The sequence below is a fragment of the Phoxinus phoxinus genome, assembly GCF_949152265.1.
Source record: "Phoxinus phoxinus genome assembly, chromosome: 2".
Lineage (NCBI taxonomy): Eukaryota > Metazoa > Chordata > Actinopteri > Cypriniformes > Leuciscidae > Phoxinus > Phoxinus phoxinus.
In genome coordinates, this window is record NC_136877.1 from 39,871,858 (window position 1) to 39,888,396 (window position 16,539).

The window sequence follows — 16,539 nt, forward strand, 5'->3', positions numbered from 1 at the left end:
ATATTTCTTATTATAAATGTTGAAAACAGTTGTAATGCTTAATATTTTCGTTGAAATGGTGATACATATTTTTCAGGATTTGAAAAAAAAATTTTTTATTTGAAATTAAAAATGTTTTGTAACATTATACATTTATTTACTGTAACGTTTGATCAATTTAATACATCCTTGCTGAAATTAAGCATTCATTTATTTTTAAATGACTAAAGCCCACAATCAATGCTTTCCTTCTCCAAACTTAGGCTATTTAGATGAATATCATCGAATAAATCTGTAAACACACCTGTTCTGGGTCCAGTTGTATGGTGCCATCTTGGTATACCATGGTTACAACTAATGCTTTCGCTTTTCCAACCTCCTCTAACATACATTCTCTATCCTCTTGTGAAAGACGGCCTGTGTCACACACCCTGGGATCAGAAATCAAACTAAAAGCCCCTCTAGAGGTTGATGTGGTTCCATCTTCTTTTATATCCGTTTCTGAAGACATTTGATCACTTATTTTGGATCCTGACAGACTTGGATCAGAGGTCTTGGGGAGTTTGAAGTTATTCGGTTTATTGCATCCTTTCTTAGATTCTCTCTGGGGTCTGAGGGGATGTCTCTGCCTCTTGACACCAGACTGTGGAGGTTTTGGTTTTAAGAGCTGCACTGAGCCCTTTACTTTTGCATGGCATAATGTTGGGTTTCTAAGTGTCTTATCACACAACTCCTGGGATGAAGTGATCTTAGGAGCTTCCTGTAAGGGTCCAGGGGGTTCCCATTTTCTAATATGCTTTGGAAAAGATTTTCCCTCACCAGCCTGTATGTCAAGAAAACAAATGCAGGCAGAGTTTAAGAAGAGGACATTTGAGTTCAAACTATCTCTTATTCACATGTGAAGAGAATATTTAACAAAAGCAATGCAAATAAAGTCAATTTCACAACACCAAAAAGCTTAAATCGGCAGCAGACAGCCATCCACACGCAACCCACTATTTCAAATCAGCTTAAAAAAGCTTAAAAAAGAGAATATGCACACACAGTTCCCAGGATGTCACTAACAAAGCTCTCTAATGCAGTTTTCAGGCTGATTCACCCACACTTTTATCACTGCAAGGACAAGTCTTTGTCTGGCACTTCTCAACCTCTAAACGACCCCTGTGATTCTTTATGTAACAGACATCTGCAGTAAGAGATTTCCATTATTCATTAGTAGGCTGTTTCACCTTGGAAGAAGTAAAAAAAAAAAAAGCTACAAGCACTCAGGATCAAAACATTCTTGCACACTAGATAATTGATCCACAGGGGTGTTTTAATGTTTATGCTATATAGAATTTAGTTATCTCTGTCTAGATAACTCTGTGAGAAGGTGAAAGAATGCTGTCCTTTGAATTGTAATACAACAGTGTATGTACGTGTATGCTAGTTTATTGTCAGTTCATCACTCTGATGCTTTGTACTTTATAACTCCAGGGAAGTTTTCGTTTTTTTCTTCTCTGTACAAAGGAAACTTACAATACAGAAAATTGGACTAAAAATGACCTCTCTGATGACATAACACAGCCAGGACCGCCTTCTCTCTGCTCTGGAGTGAGTATGTGCATTACCTGAGGGTGGGGCTGGATGCAGTGTGGAACACCACCACTGGTGGGGTGTACTGTGGACTCCATCTTTCCAGTTCTCTCTTCAACAGGCATCAGGATTGAATTCTCATCTGGCTTGGGAGAACCTGCATGTACAATAAAAATAAGCTAATTTCTGTCCAGTGGGTAAAAGTGTGTTTGTTGTATCATTAGCTTGTATTTATGGAAGGTTGACATGTCCTGCAATGTACTATACACCATCTAAAACAATTTTAAACATCAATCCACAAATTATGAATTATCATCTTGATAACACTCTGAAATCGGTTTGATCAAGAACTGGTTCACAATTTGTTTGCAAATGAAGACATTTTCAGCCTAGTTAAAGCAGAAACACTGGGAGAATATACAATAAAAATAATACGTATTTTTTTAATATGTATTTGTATTGTCTAGAAGTCCATCAAGCAATGTACTTACTAGTTCTGCTCTTAGTAATCTCTCTTCTTTCGAAGTCGCTGTCTTCTTTCTCCCTCACCGAGTGCAGAATTTCACCTGGCCTAACGAGTGCATCTTGCTCACATTCAAAGACAGAGATGCTCCCACATCTTTTGGCATATGCACAACTTTCCACTAGAGCTGACAATTCAGAGTTTCGATTATCTTGCCGGCAATGGCTGGTCTCCAGATCCTGAAACTTATTTGTTGGTTTCTCTGCATTAGATATAAAACTATTATGCTGCACTTGTATGAACACAGCTTTGTCAGCTCTGGCCTCTTTTGAGATTTCCTCACAAACAGAATCACAGTTATCTTTCTCTGTCAACCCTGATCGACAGCTCCAAAATTGGTCTATCTGTCCATTCTTACTCTGCTTGTTCACATTATCAATCCTTTGGCACTCTTCTTTGGATCCTGAATGACAGTTGTTAGTAGGCAACGTAAGCTGGCTAAAGCTGATCTTCTTCACTGGGGTAGCCTCATGTTGATTACAACCTACTGGGCCTTTTTCAGTGGGGCTTGCTGGTTGAATCCACCGCCTTTTACCCAAGGTCAGTTTATGGATCTCTGCTTCTGTCATAATATCTGGTCTAGCCTGAGGGCTCTCCATGCTATTAAAGCGGAACAAGCATAAACTGTTTTCTCCCTGAGCAACCGGTATATGAGGCTGGGTGTTGGGCTTTATGATATCACCAGCATAGTAGAGTGCAAACCTCTCATTACTGGTCTCATCCTTTAGCATTTTGTGGTTTGAATCTTCTACCAGATTATTTAAGTCCAAGTCTCTAAAGAGAGAAAGAACACATGAATAAAACAAAAAAATGATCAGAAAATAAATACTATCAATGTTAATTTGTTAAAGACAATCAGCATTTTAAATTCAAAACAGTCAAATTAACAATCATTTTATTTGTAGTAATGAAAATAATATAAAAAGTATTGTTGGCTCAATATATGTACAAAACTTATGTAAAACCCTTACTACTCACCTGATTTTCCCTGCGCAGATCTCTTGATTTCTGTCATCTCTGCCCTGATGCTGAGACAGTCTGAAGCCTCTACTACTCAAGGCTGTAATTTTGAATTAACAGATTCCCTCAGACAGTTGAGTGCGAACAACCCAATAAAATACAAACTTCTATTGGCCTATTCTAGTCACAAGTTAATAATATTGTTGGAATGTTTCTAACTCACTGCTTCTGTCTGCTCTGTGCACATACTGGAACTGAAGGGCAGCTATGATGCTCTGTGCAGCTGCAGAGAGAGGAGCTGCGTTCAGACTGCTGCAGAGGTAGTTCTCCATCTCATTTCCTGCTCTCCTAGTCTGTCTTAACCCTGTAGTCACATACGCAGAAAAATAGCAGTGCAATTTAAGAAGAGGTGCTGGATTGAAATCTGACAGTAAAGGGAGCAAATGTGCAACACTGCTGTCATACTCTTCCACTACACAATATGAGTAAACTCATTGTTCCAATGTCTGTCAGTCAACTCAGATCTATCACAAAATAATACACATAGTCGACTGGTGTTTTATTGTGGTCTTTTTAATAAGATGAAATTCTTAACTGCGTTGAAGCAAAAAAAAACATCCTGCATTTTTTAAAAGTTTGAAAAACACATACAAAAAGATTTGCTCCAACACTGAAATTACATGTTTATTCACAAAGATAGAACTGTTTAATCACCAAACATATACAAGCACCATTATTTATACAAGGTGTGGCTCATTTATAGAAGTACAAATGCAAATTAATGTGAAAATGTAGGTATTGAACATAAATTTGACATACCAAAAGAACATTAAATTTTAGCAGATTAATAAAAAATAATACATGAGAATATAAGATCTATGGAGCTCGACAACATAGAAGCAACAACGGTCCATGTCCTAATCGGCATCTAACATTAATTTCTCAATCAGACATTTGTGCAGCAGGGGCCTCTTTATAGGTTGGCTAGTGAAGTCAAAGGAGATCTGATTCTACATTCCTGCTCGAGCCTCTATATCTCTCACTGCTCTATTGAGCAGTCTTGGATCCAGATGGAAATAGACATACAGTTCCCTCTCTCTCCTCAGGGAGGCACTGCGTTCAAGTCTCCCTCGTTTGGCCTTCAAGTCTCCAACTATGTCCTGAAGAAGTGTGTACAAGGTCTTCTGCTTGACCTCAAGCTCATCTAGAACAATTGTGAGCTCCTAAACAGAGAGAGTAGGTTGGAACAAGTCAGACGGAGTGGATTTAAACTTCTATTGAACCCTGATTGCTTTCTGTGCATGCAAGTGGTGAACAACATACCGGTAACTACAAACTGATCTAATTCACTGCCAATAAGGTAATCATTTAAATGAGAAGTGACGAGGAGAGATTAAATTTAACAGATTACCTTAAAATGTGAAGTGAACAGGATAAATTAAATATGTGTGTTGAATATAGTTTTTGACAAAACAATTTTGAATTGTTTTAAATGTCATGGCCAATCCAGGTTAAAATATAAAAATAGATAAAACAACTAAAATTTAAGGTCCATTTAAAACTCTAAAAGTGATTCTGGACTAACTTTGTTGAAAAGCTTTTCAAGGGTGTCAGCAGAACAAAACTGTTCTCAGAGGACAAACGAAATATCACAGTCCAATAAAATGTGTTTCACAGACAGTGAGGTGTTGCAGTGACAGGAAATAATACAGAAGCAAGACAATTTTGAATCTTTTCCCAAAGAATGAAAACACCAAGTCTTAAAACAGCAAAAAAACTAAATTACTATGCAGAAAAATCCACCACCAAACAATGAGAAGTGCATGCTTTTTACAGTCATGAATGTTGACAAATGAATCTGCTCACGTTTCTTGGGATTCACAAGGGATGATGTAGAAAATGGCGGTAAAGTTGAGAAAAAGGAAAGACAAGAAAGACATACCTGTGCATGAGGGCAGAGCTCCAGTGCAGATGTGGCTGTAGCACATACCTGCGGCCTCAGGAGAGGCTGCACAATGTCCGAGTATGCCACTTGGTCGAGCGCATCTCGGTCACTTTCTAACCGCGCTCCAGTAAAGGCTTGCTCTCGTCTGGCCCCATCCAAAGCCTCTTGTACATTGACCTGATTCTCCTGTAGGTTGGAGGCTGCTGTTTCCAGCCTACCATATGTTTGGAATGGATCCTCTCTTTCCGTGGAGGCCTTACCCATCTCGAGAATCTGCAGCAACCTGAAGGATGAACACATGATATAGTCTTACAATCGTAACCTGCATTACACGGTAAAAAACTGTAAATTAAACTTCTCTCCACACATGGTTGGCTACCTGCTAAAGGCTGTGTCTTTGGAGCTCATGATCTGTTGTTTAGCATTAGGACCAAGGTAGGGGACTTGAGTCAAGTGAGGTTGTGTCAGAGTGTTTTCTCTCTGAGTAGCAGCTTCTGCTGCCCCCTTCAGCCTCGTCACCATTTCATCAAGCTGCTCCGTCACCCTCTTCCCCCTAAGGAGCTCAGCATCCTGGGCCAGACGCACAAGTTCGAAGAAGGCCTTCTGACTGAGAAGCTGGTTGCGAACTTCGCTCTGTCTGGAGGTGTAGTAATTTTGCCTGGCTACTTGAAGAGTGAGGTCACCACGCACCACAGGGATGTTAAGGAGGTGGGCACAGTCTCGTAATGTGGAGCGGACTGGGTCTAACATTAGAGACTGAATTTCAGACTGAATTGAGAGGATCTCAGAGCGTAGATCAGGCTCAAGCCTGCTCACATGTGAGTAGCACAGAGACTACGAGAGGGAGGGAAGAATTAAAATTAGAAACATTTAAAGGTATACTCAACCCAAGAGACAGAAAATAATGCCTCAACTGTATCATTATTTAAAGTCACATACGGTGGTCATAGTTTCTTCTCCTAGCACAGTGTTTATCTACAACCAAATTTGCTTGGTAACATGTTGGTTAAAAAACTGTTTCACACATCTACAAAATGGATGTCAGCTTTGATCTAATACTAGGCTAAATAACTAAAACTCAATGTACTACCTTTCAAAAGATTGAGGTTGGTAAGAATTTTTTTACGTTTTTGAAAGAAGTTTATTATGCTCATCAAGGCTGTTTTTATTTGATCAAAATGCATTAAAAACAGTAATATTGTGAAATATTAAAGCTAGAGTAGGTAATGTTGGAGAGCTAGCCAGATTTGAAAGTGGCACCTCTTCTAAGCTCCGCCCCCTCCTGTCAGTGCTCCGTCCAAAGCTACGCCCCCCCACAAACATGAACGCGCATCCACATTTGGAGTCAGCTGCATGTACCTACCAGTGATGCGCGGGTTGATCCAAAATGAGCGGGTGCCTGCGGTTACCCGCGGTTACGAGTCATCCAAAAATATTTTTAATGATATTCGGGTCGCGGTCGGTCGGGTCGTTTACCTTTGTAATTTATATAGTACTAGACACAATGTTCTATGAAATACATAGGTCTACACTTTATTGGCTGAATGCGCGAGGATGACGCACGAGCAGTCTGCAGATGACAGTAGGAAATCCTTATTTACCTTTTGAATGTTGAGCGCGTTATTAACTTTTGAAATAAAAGCTGACGCGGGACAAAATGCCCGATTTCCCAACGCGTTGAACTGAGCAATGCCATTGTGCCATTTTAATAGGCTACTTTTAAACGCATATAGCTCAGTAATGTCAGTTTTATGTAGCCTATTTGCTGAGAGGGGGCGGGATTTTTGTTGGGAAAGTCCGAGGAGAGACGCACACGTCGATTAGACTGGATAAACACATGCAGCATCTTAATTGTTAAGAAAATGAAACGAAATAAATGAATAAATCAAGCCTTTATTACAAAACACTAGGCTATATCATACAGCATTCAGAAAATTGCGCACCCCTAGTTCCTCCGTCTGTGGCATGACGCGATGAGCATTTACTATAGCTACTTTAAAAAACGCGGGTCGGGTACAATATTATCTTTCTTTTTTTTGCGGTCCGAGTTGCGGGCGGGTTAGTTGAAAACGTCGGTCGGGTGCGGGTTGTTTATACATTGACCCGCGCATCACTGCTGTGCACGCAGTGGTGCTCGGGCACGAGACATGAAGGCATCTGATTGGTTCTTTACATTCGCACCGAATGGCAGTGATTGGTCAGAGTTTTTACTGTCCTACAGCTGCTACAGAGGTCAGATTTGTTTCATTCTTTTTTCTGAACACATAATGTATTGACTACTATCAGAATGGAAGGACCATTTCACCCAGTATAAAAAAAAATGTTTCTGAACAGGATTACCAACCCTACCTTTAAAACTTACAATTTTTTGCATTACTCTAGTCTTCAGTATCGCATGATCCTTTAGAAATCATTCTAATATGCTGATTTGGTCCTTAAGAAACATTTATTAATATTTTCAATGTTAAAAACATTGTTATTGTTATATTTTTGTTGAAACAGTGATTCATTTTTTTTCACTTTAGTAACATTTTATGAATGTTTTATCAACATTTTATCAATTTAATGCGTCCTTGCTGAATTTCGTAAAAGTAATAAAAAAAAAATTACTGACAAAAACTTTTGCATGGTGTATATGTAGTCTTTGTTTCTGTTAAACTTTACTAGTCTTGAAAAATAAAGGACCAAAGGAAATGCACAGCTTTCCATAAAAAAGTATCAGCAGTAAAAACGTGTTTACCTCTGTGCTGCTGTTCATTTGCTGGATGAGCCACTCTTTTGCTGCTTTGTCACCACGCTCCTCTGCCCTCTCTTTCACCAGCTGGTACTGTGCCACTATATATGCCCACTGGAGTTGTGCCATCTCTTTTCTCCTGAGCTCCACTAGTCCATCATTCTCTTCTTCCTCATTCTCACTGCAGCAGCTCAGATTTGTCAGCTGGCAGCGATTGAATGTGGAGCTCTCCATCATGTCCGAGATGCCCTGAAAGAACTGACGCTGAGTGTAGGCAGTCAACGCTTTGGTGAATTGCTCCTGTTGCTGGAGGAACGGCTCTAGAGACAACTGAGAGGGGAGTACTGGGATTCCTGATTGAGGAAGATGTGGAGCGGCTCCATCTTTACTCCTAAGGAAATGAGGGCTGGTTTGGAAAAAGCCAGCCAGTTTAGTGGTCTCCTTTGACAAGTTCTCTACTGCGGAGTTAGTGCATGCGTTTTCAGCTGCCAAGGCAGAGTTGGCATCTTTTACCACATTGCCTCCTTCCTGCACCAGTGCTTGGGATGCAGAGGAGTTCGCACTCCAGTTGGTAGCTAGCATCTGCAGCTTGTTGAGTCTGCGTTGTTTTAGCTGCTTTTCCTCGCGAAGAGCTTGAAGTTCTGTCTCGAGGTCCTCAATTGTTACATTTCCCTCTCCACCAAGCGCAGAACAGCCCTGTGACCCTACACCTCCATCCACGGGCAAGCAGGTTTTAAGCAGCTCAGCCAGAGTCGCCTCATCCAAGATGGGCTTACCAGACTCCCGGAGTGCCTTGTATGCTTGCAATTCTTCTGGCGTTAGAACATTGCTGCGGTTTAGGCGGTTGCAGACGACACGTAAAAGGTGCAGGTTTTCTGGTGCGGTGTCAAATAACCAGTCAAATTCAGAACCTTTCAGCACAGACGCCCGTGGGTAACCCAACCGTGACAATGCCTCAACGAACTGAGCCCCATCCAGCATGCCTGCTTATGTGAACTCGGCTCACACGTCAGATTTTCAGTTATCCTAAGGCAGATAGTCAAAGCACATTATGGCAAGCCTGACTTATTATATTATGCATTCACAAAAGGAGGTCCCACCGGGTTGTGTACTGCAAAATACTGTACTGTGTGCAAACTGGAAAACATACACACACATACACAACCTACCGTTCAAAAGTTTGGGGTCGGTATGGTTTTTTTAAATGTTTTTGAAAGAAGTCTCTTATGTATTTATTTAATCAAAATATATAAAAAATAAATTAATTATATTAATGTTTGTGGAAACATTATTACAATTTAAAATATACATTTATTAAAATGATTAAAAAGTGGTAAAGCAGATTTTTTAGCATCATTACTCCAGTCTTAAGAGTAACGTTAGCTTGATCCTTCAGAAATCATTTTAATATGCTGATTTGGTGCTCAAGAACCATTTCTTATTATTTAACATCAAGAAGAAATGTATTTATCACACACACACACACACAAATTAAACTACACACCCAAATGAGGATTCCTAGAACTAACTGTAACATTACATAAATAATTGAAATAATTAGGGAGAAATATAATACCATTTTTACGATAAAAAAAATAAAATTATCAGTACTATTGAAACAGAATTTGTAACTTATAACGGTTGTATAACAACCTGTGTAAACTATATTCAAAGACCAAACAACTAACGTTATAATTAAATTCAAAGTATAACCATTTCAGTTGAACAAGTTATAAACAAACATGTTGCTTTGCTCAGCTTTTAATCAAAGTTTCATCAGTCAAAGAGCACTTATTTGTAGTATCTCATCTAGACCTTTCAGCATAGCCAAGTAACTTAACGTTACGTTAAACCCACATAACGTTAACGTTACGTCTGCTGCAGTTAGACGTGATGAAAATTACTAATAAACATACGTCGCTGTGATAATTTAGCCTGATAACGTTAACGTTATATGTTCTTCTGTGAAAAACAGATTTGGAAAAAGCAGTTTCCACAAAACGTTTTCTTTTTCTTTTCTACAGTCTACGCGGTCATGACCAATAGTTACCTGACAAAGACAGCTAGCAACTTTAAAGTCCAAGTTGCTTTAGCTTTAACGTCAGAATATCAGTTAAATACAATATTTGGAATATCAAGAGCCGTTAAACCGAGCACTTTATCTTGCTTGCTAATGATCTGAGTACAACCGCTAATACATTTGCCACAATTCAGTTAAAACGGACATGTATGTATATCATGTATTTGTATGTATTGACATGTATGTCACAAAGCAGTAGCTATATAATACAAAATATATCCCTACCTTTAAAAACAGCACCGTTTGCGTTTTGATCAGGTTTTGATGTAACGTTATTGCCGTCTTTCTCGCGTACCACACTTCCGAAATGCCCGCGCTTGCTTTCGTCACATGACGTGGGGGTGGGTGGTTTCTCGAATTATATTATTTCAAAAGCTTATTTATTGCCACAGAAGTTGGAATAATATCATAATGCTGCTTAGAACTGTATAAAAAATATATAGAAGTTGACTTAATGGGGGAAAAAATCAGAAGCCTCTTCATTGAAGATTATTGACAAATCTAGTCGGCCAATCAGATAAATACAAAAGGTCACATGATTGAAATTCAGCCAAGGATGTAGCAGTATATGGGCTGTGGGAGGGCCATAAACAAGTGATCTGCGCAACACTAGGAAGTATCTGTCTATGGGAGGTATAGAAGAATAGAGAGCTTAGTACATTAACGGGTGTGTATACTCATGGTTATTTCAAGAAGAATTAAGTTTTCTGAATATTGAAAATGTAGCACTTAAGGCAATACTAAATAATGCTTCAGCACAGTATAAAGTCTATTGTGCAATTATAATTTTTTTGAAAGCAATAGGTTTAATAAATAGGATTCAAGGTCACTTTGTAAAGTATATATACATAGTTTTTTTTTGTTGTTGTATTTTTAATCACTAGTTGTTTTGTCACTTATATCATGCTCCACACGTCACGTGCTGCGCTTTAAGTGGGTATGCCAACAGCCATTAAGAAAAGAAAAAGAATGGTTACTTAGATTTACATTTAATCATTTAGTAGCAGACGATTTTATCAAAAGCGATTTACAAATGAGGAGAACAACAGAAGCAAGACCAGCAGGAGGGCAAATGTGCTGTAACAAGTCTGTTAGTCTAGCACAGTAGCAAAGCAAGTTTTTAGAAAAACAAAGCAAATACGCCATTTCAGAATGTTTGAATATAAACAGTAAGTGCTAGTATTAATTGGTCAGGTGCTGAGGAAAAAGATTTTGAAAATGGCTGGGAACAGTCCAGGTAAAGGTCTGTGAGTGATTTTGTGCCTCTTTGGGCTGGCACCACGAGGCGTTGTTCCCTTATATTACTTATATTATTACGGTTACTTATATCATACAAACTAGTTACGCTACTTTTTTTAGGCTATTATTGCTGATGTGACGTGTAAGCAAATCAACGCAGTCTGATGTTTTGAAGGTTACACAACTTTCTTTTTACATTTTGAATGTGTTAACTTATGTATTATTTTTGTTAACTTTTACAGTTCCAAATAAAGAGCCATGACTCAAGCTAAAACCTGGGTTCTCAAGCAGCACTTTGAGGGCTTTCCCAAAGACACCGACTTTGAGCTGAAACTAGAGAAGCTCTCTGAGCCCAGAGATGGAGGTTTGTGTTCTTTAAATTTCACATTACATTTTTAATGTTTGCTCTATTAAATATAATTTATTCTTGCTCTTCAGAGGTTCTTCTGGAGGCACTGTTCCTTAGTGTGGACCCTTACATGCGGTAAGTTAGAAAGCTTTAATAAGCAGGTGCACCAATATCTGTATTTAAGGGCATGATTACATGCAATAATGTCATACTGATCCTGCTTGTTTGAAAATCATTCCTTATTTGAGGCATTCATTTTTATTTACCCTAAATATACAATTTTATCTTTTTAATTTCTTCTAGACCATACAGTCGGGCTCGAATGCAAGCAGGAGACGTGATGATCGGAACTCAAGTTGCCAAGTAAGAGAAATAGCTATTCGGTTCAATAACTGTTGGCTTCATCCTATTCAATCCCTCTCATCAAGATTACAAATGAAACCATGATTATTCAGTCAGTGTAAAATGGGATCTTTCCAACCGTCTGGTTATCATTCGAAAAGAAATGCATCTGCAACTCATTTACCATCACTGACCATTAGACAGTTAGATCAAGAACTGGCACGATGTTAAAAGTAATGACTGTTTAAACTGTGCATACTTTAAGAGACCGTTTAAAACCAGTTTGTGTTCATCTTTTAAATGGGACTTTTTAAAGTCACAGAATCAAGTCCCACCCTACAGTTTTTCTTGTTCTACAAGTTATTTCACTTATACGTTTTTCGCAACTTCCATTTTATGCCTACTATAAACTTATTGGAGTTGGTGATTTTTATAAACCACTTTCAAAAAAATATTTACTTAATGTAATCATTTAATTTTCCAATCAAAGTCTCTTCTTTCTTCTATTTTGACTGTAGGGTGATTCAAAGTAATAATCCTTCATTTCCTGTGGGCTGCCATGTGGTTGGTCGATGTGGTTGGAGAACACATACTGTGTCAGATGGGAGTGATCTCACCAAAGTCTTGGTTGACTGGCCTCAAGATGTCCCCCTCTCCCATGCCATCGGAGCCATTGGCATGCCAGGGTAAGACCCACTGCTTCTTTCAAACCCACAATTGCTTCTTTTACAAATGGTCTTGGAAAGGTAGGTCAAAGGCTTAATCCACATTGATATAGTCATTATCTGATGTTTCATCAGAGAGCATCACAGATGTTGTGAGTAGACGTCACCAGGTTCTAGGAAAAGTAGATGTGTTTTGTAATTCACTTCTGGCTTTACGCAACAAACATTTGTTGCCCACATGTTGTCTAAGCACACTTGTAAAAACCAGACTTATTTGTTATCTTGTGCTGGTGTGGGTGCTAATATAGTTATCGTTCCTGTCTGAATGGACCTTAATTCTGATGCAATCCTATTTCAACTTGTTTACAAATTGTACTGATCTTTTATTTGAGGCACCAAACAGAAATCCAACTTTATATGATAAAATGATACATGAATAGATAATAAATAACATTAACTATGTGCCACAGGCTGACTGCACTCTACGGTTTGGAGGAGGTCTGTACCATTAAACCAGGAGAAACCTTACTGGTGAATGCAGCCGCCGGGGCGGTGGGCTCTGTAGTCGGTCAAATTGCCAAAATTAAAGGTTGCTATGTTGTGGGATCTGCAGGAAGTGATAACAAGGTGGCATACCTGAAGGACCTGGGCTTTGACCAGGCCTTTAACTATAAGACTGTCTCATCACTGGAGGAAACACTGAAGAAAGCTTCACCTGAAGGATACGACTGCTATTTTGAGAATGTAAGAACTGACTGATACTAATAGGTTAATACATTTTCTAATACTAACTGTCAAATAACAATACCTTTTAGTGGGCCTTTTTAATAAAAAAATATATCTTCTCTTTGGTTTGGTTTCCAGGTGGGCGGCCCTTTTTCGAGTGTTGCTATTCCACAGATGAAGGCTTTTGGGCGTATTGCTGTTTGTGGAGGAATATCAATGTACAATGACACCACCCCACAAACAGGTTTGAGTCTCTTTATGTGTGTTGTTCTCATGGTGCTGTTAAACCTGGGCTGTGTACGAAATCACCCCCTATACCTTTAAATAGGGCACTATTTGGTGGACAGCCATTTGTAGTGATGTCCGAAACCATAGTCGAGGTTATCAAGTGAACTCATTCAATCCCTCAATGCACTGCAATAACGAGTGTACAACTGATGCACACTTAACGGCCAGAGAATACCCATAATGCACTGTGAAGGTCATGCTGAATGATTTCCCGCGTCTCGTCAGAAGATGCCGCTCACAGGTGAATCATTCATCCATCCATTTTCCAAAGCTCTGGTCCAATGTGGGTACAGCTTAATATCATACAGGTACAAATCAAATTCCTTTTTAATTGATTATTAAATTATATAAATAAGGTTTATACATGAACGTTTATTGATAGAGTTTAAGATAAATCTTTTCACTGGAGTTGCCAGTTTGCTAAGTTTCAAATTATCATTAAACCTCAAGCACAAACTATACAAAAGCCCTTCAGCGCAATCAGTGCCCGAATTCGCTCACTCGTTTTTATTCACTCCTTCAAGTGGACTATATTAGTGGAGTGATGTAGGGAATAGTGAATGAAGTTATAGGAGAAGATTTCGAACACAGCTCAGGAGAGGGTGCTTTGAATGACCTTTACACTAGTATAGAGTCAATACCTGTTAGCAATGCAAAAAAATGGTTTAGTCACCATTACTGAAGCATAAAATTAGACATGATGAATTGAGTAGACAGACTCTTTTTCATTTACAGCTGTGATAATGTGTATGTCCTTTTTAGGTCCTTATCCACATATGCACATGATTTTTAAGCAGCTGAAAATGGAAGGATTCTTGGTGGGCAGGTGGGAAAATAAAAATGAGGAGTCTCTAAAGCGAATGTTGACCTGGATGCAAGAGGTACGTCCGCATGCTTTGTTGATACTAACTTTATCTCAATATTCATATTTGGATAATGATGCAGTTTCTCTTGATCTGGCGGTTTACAGGGAAAGCTGAAGTGTAAGGAACATGTCACGGTTGGGTTTGAAAACATGCCTGCTGCGTTCATGGGGATGCTGCAGGGGGAAAACATTGGGAAAGCCATCGTTAAAGTCTGATGTCAAGAGCTTCAGTGGTTTGCTCATATAACAACAATCATGTTATTTTAGGCATAGATTCTGCATTAATAATGTTGTGTTCTTTCTTTTGTTTTACAAATAAAGTTGATTTTTGCAAATTAGTGTCACATTTTCATCCTCTAGGACAGATATGCACAAAACAGAAATAAAAGATTTTTATGCCACTAAAAAAAAAAAATGCAATTCGATAAGCTAGGTTACACTGTTTCTTTGCAATAAAGGCAATATGTCCAACTACGGTAACCATTATATTTAGAATCTGATTAGGCTTCCCTTTTAACTGTTTATAAGAGGCTAGCTTTCCAACTACAGTATAACTCCAACAGTATAATATTCCAACAGAGTGAGAGACTGATTCTACAAACTTCTTAGTTTTCTACATAAAGTTTCTAAAAAGACACGTTTTCTAAGAACGTTATTTTGATATAAAAGCAGAGGATCTACATGAGCTTAAAAATGTAAATAATAGGCCTAGTATTTTACCTCCACTGGGTGTTGGTGACGTACAATGACGCAACACAAATGTGTACGTCTCCTTTAAAACTTTAGTGAACACTGACATCTTGTGGCTATTGATTAAAGAATCGTAGTAGTAAATGTATGGCAAGCCGTTTTAGCATTTAAACCTTTGTCCTGACTATCTATAAATATATTTAAAGCTAGTAACAATTGTATTTTGACGAGTGATAATTATAATTCGCCTAGTCAGAATGACAATTAGAGATATCTGCAATTATAATTGCACTAGTAAGAAATCCGATTTGAGATATCTGTAATATATATTTGACTAGTCAAAACTCCATTTAAGATATCTGCAATGATGTCATTGCTATTTTTAAAAGACGCGTCGTCTATCCGCAAAGGTAATTAGAGATATCTCTAATTCGATTACGACTAGTCACAATTATATTTGAAGATATCTGAATTGCACTTGCTCCTAGTCGAATCCCCTGTTGCGTGACGTGGAACTACATTTCCTCAGCACCGCCCAGAGTTCCTCTGCTCCTCCCTAGCAATAGACAATCACCCAATGCTTGACTGAATAAATTTATCCATTTATTAAGAATCAGTCTATATTTAATTTATTGAGTGAAGACTTTATTTGTTCAGCTACAGTAGAAAGAAATTAAGCACTGTTTATTTTATTTGTCTCTTATAGTATTTGTCATTTTGTTTGTAATTTGCTTTTTTGCTTATTTTTAATAGCAAAGATCAAATTAAATTAAATATCTAGGCCTATATTGTAATTATAAAATTACATTTAAAAAAAATATTAAATAACTCGTTTCATGAAATAAGATTTTGGTCATCCCAAACCTGTTCAGAATTGTGAAAGGTTAGCAAATGTGATTTAATGATTGATAATAATGTCAATGTTGCAAACATCTTTGTAAGGACACTGGCATGTAATCAGTTATTTTATAAAGGAGAAGGAATGGTCAAAAAGCAGGGCAGGAACAGAGTTTTTTTTTTATTAATTTATAAAACAATGAATTGTAAGTTCTGTCATATTTTTCAATTACTTTTACTGTTTTAGTTTTTTCCCATGGTATCGATTCAGTATTGGTATCGAGGTATTTTAGTCTGGTATCGTATCAAAGTCATCATTTTGGTATCGTGACAACACTATAACATACACAGTTACTTTTACAGTAATTTTATTACCTGAAAACCAGGTCAGGCCGTTCTGAGATTTTTTTTGGCGCGCTCCTCGAAGACAAAATGGTTAGAAAAGGCGGGGCTTAGCAAAGGGGTGGTTTGAGTACACAATTAAGATATCTATAAAATAATTTCGACTAGTCAGAATGTTCATTCAAGATATCTACACTGACATTCTTCCTAGTCACAAAGCTGAATGCAGATATCTCCAAAGAAAGATCCTCCCAGTCAAAAAGCAGACTGAGATATCTACAATTAAATTGAAGATATCTTTAAATGAGTTTTGACTAGGACGAGTTCCAATTCAAGATATCTCTAATTAAGTTTTGCCTAGTCAAAACTCCAGTTCAAGATATCTACAACTGTAATTTAA

At 38.1% G+C, this 16,539-nt stretch overlaps 2 protein-coding genes across 6 annotated transcripts in view; one reads left to right on the forward strand and one right to left on the reverse strand.

The window, feature by feature from the left end:
- LOC306989156 (DNA polymerase nu-like) overlaps window positions 1–10,359 on the reverse strand; it is a 50,340-nt gene extending 39,981 nt beyond the window's left edge. For 2 of the 5 annotated variants that reach the window (XM_079594557.1, XM_079594556.1), the window contains exons 1-6: window positions 10,022–10,148; window positions 3,261–3,401; window positions 3,056–3,137; window positions 2,046–2,851; window positions 1,590–1,711; window positions 284–802 (exon numbers count right to left, since the gene is read on the reverse strand). In XM_079594557.1, coding sequence (XP_079450683.1) covers window positions 284–802; window positions 1,590–1,711; window positions 2,046–2,851; window positions 3,056–3,137; window positions 3,261–3,369 — 1,638 coding nt within the window. In that variant the 5' untranslated portion in view covers window positions 3,370–3,401; window positions 10,022–10,148. The other 3 variants (XM_079594559.1, XM_079594560.1, XM_079594558.1) reach the window with 3 other exon arrangements.
- On the forward strand, window positions 10,344–14,605 carry ptgr1.1 (prostaglandin reductase 1, tandem duplicate 1). Its single transcript, XM_079594602.1, has 9 exons — window positions 10,344–10,463; window positions 11,278–11,399; window positions 11,474–11,519; window positions 11,688–11,747; window positions 12,245–12,412; window positions 12,862–13,135; window positions 13,256–13,361; window positions 14,168–14,286; window positions 14,376–14,605. Exons 2-9 carry the CDS (start codon window positions 11,294–11,296, stop codon window positions 14,484–14,486), a joined length of 990 nt encoding a protein of 329 aa, XP_079450728.1. The 5' UTR covers window positions 10,344–10,463; window positions 11,278–11,293; the 3' UTR covers window positions 14,487–14,605.
- Window positions 14,606–16,539: the final 1,934 nt, after the last annotated feature.

Coding starts and splice junctions, on each gene's coding strand:
- ptgr1.1 (XM_079594602.1), top strand. CDS start 11,294: ATGACTCAAGCTAAAACCTGGGTTCTCAAGCAGCACTTTGAGGGCTTT. Junction 11,748..12,244: donor ATCGGAACTCAAGTTGCCAA/GTAAGAGAAATA, acceptor TTTTGACTGTAG/GGTGATTCAAAGTAATAATC. Junction 12,413..12,861: donor GGAGCCATTGGCATGCCAGG/GTAAGACCCACT, acceptor TATGTGCCACAG/GCTGACTGCACTCTACGGTT.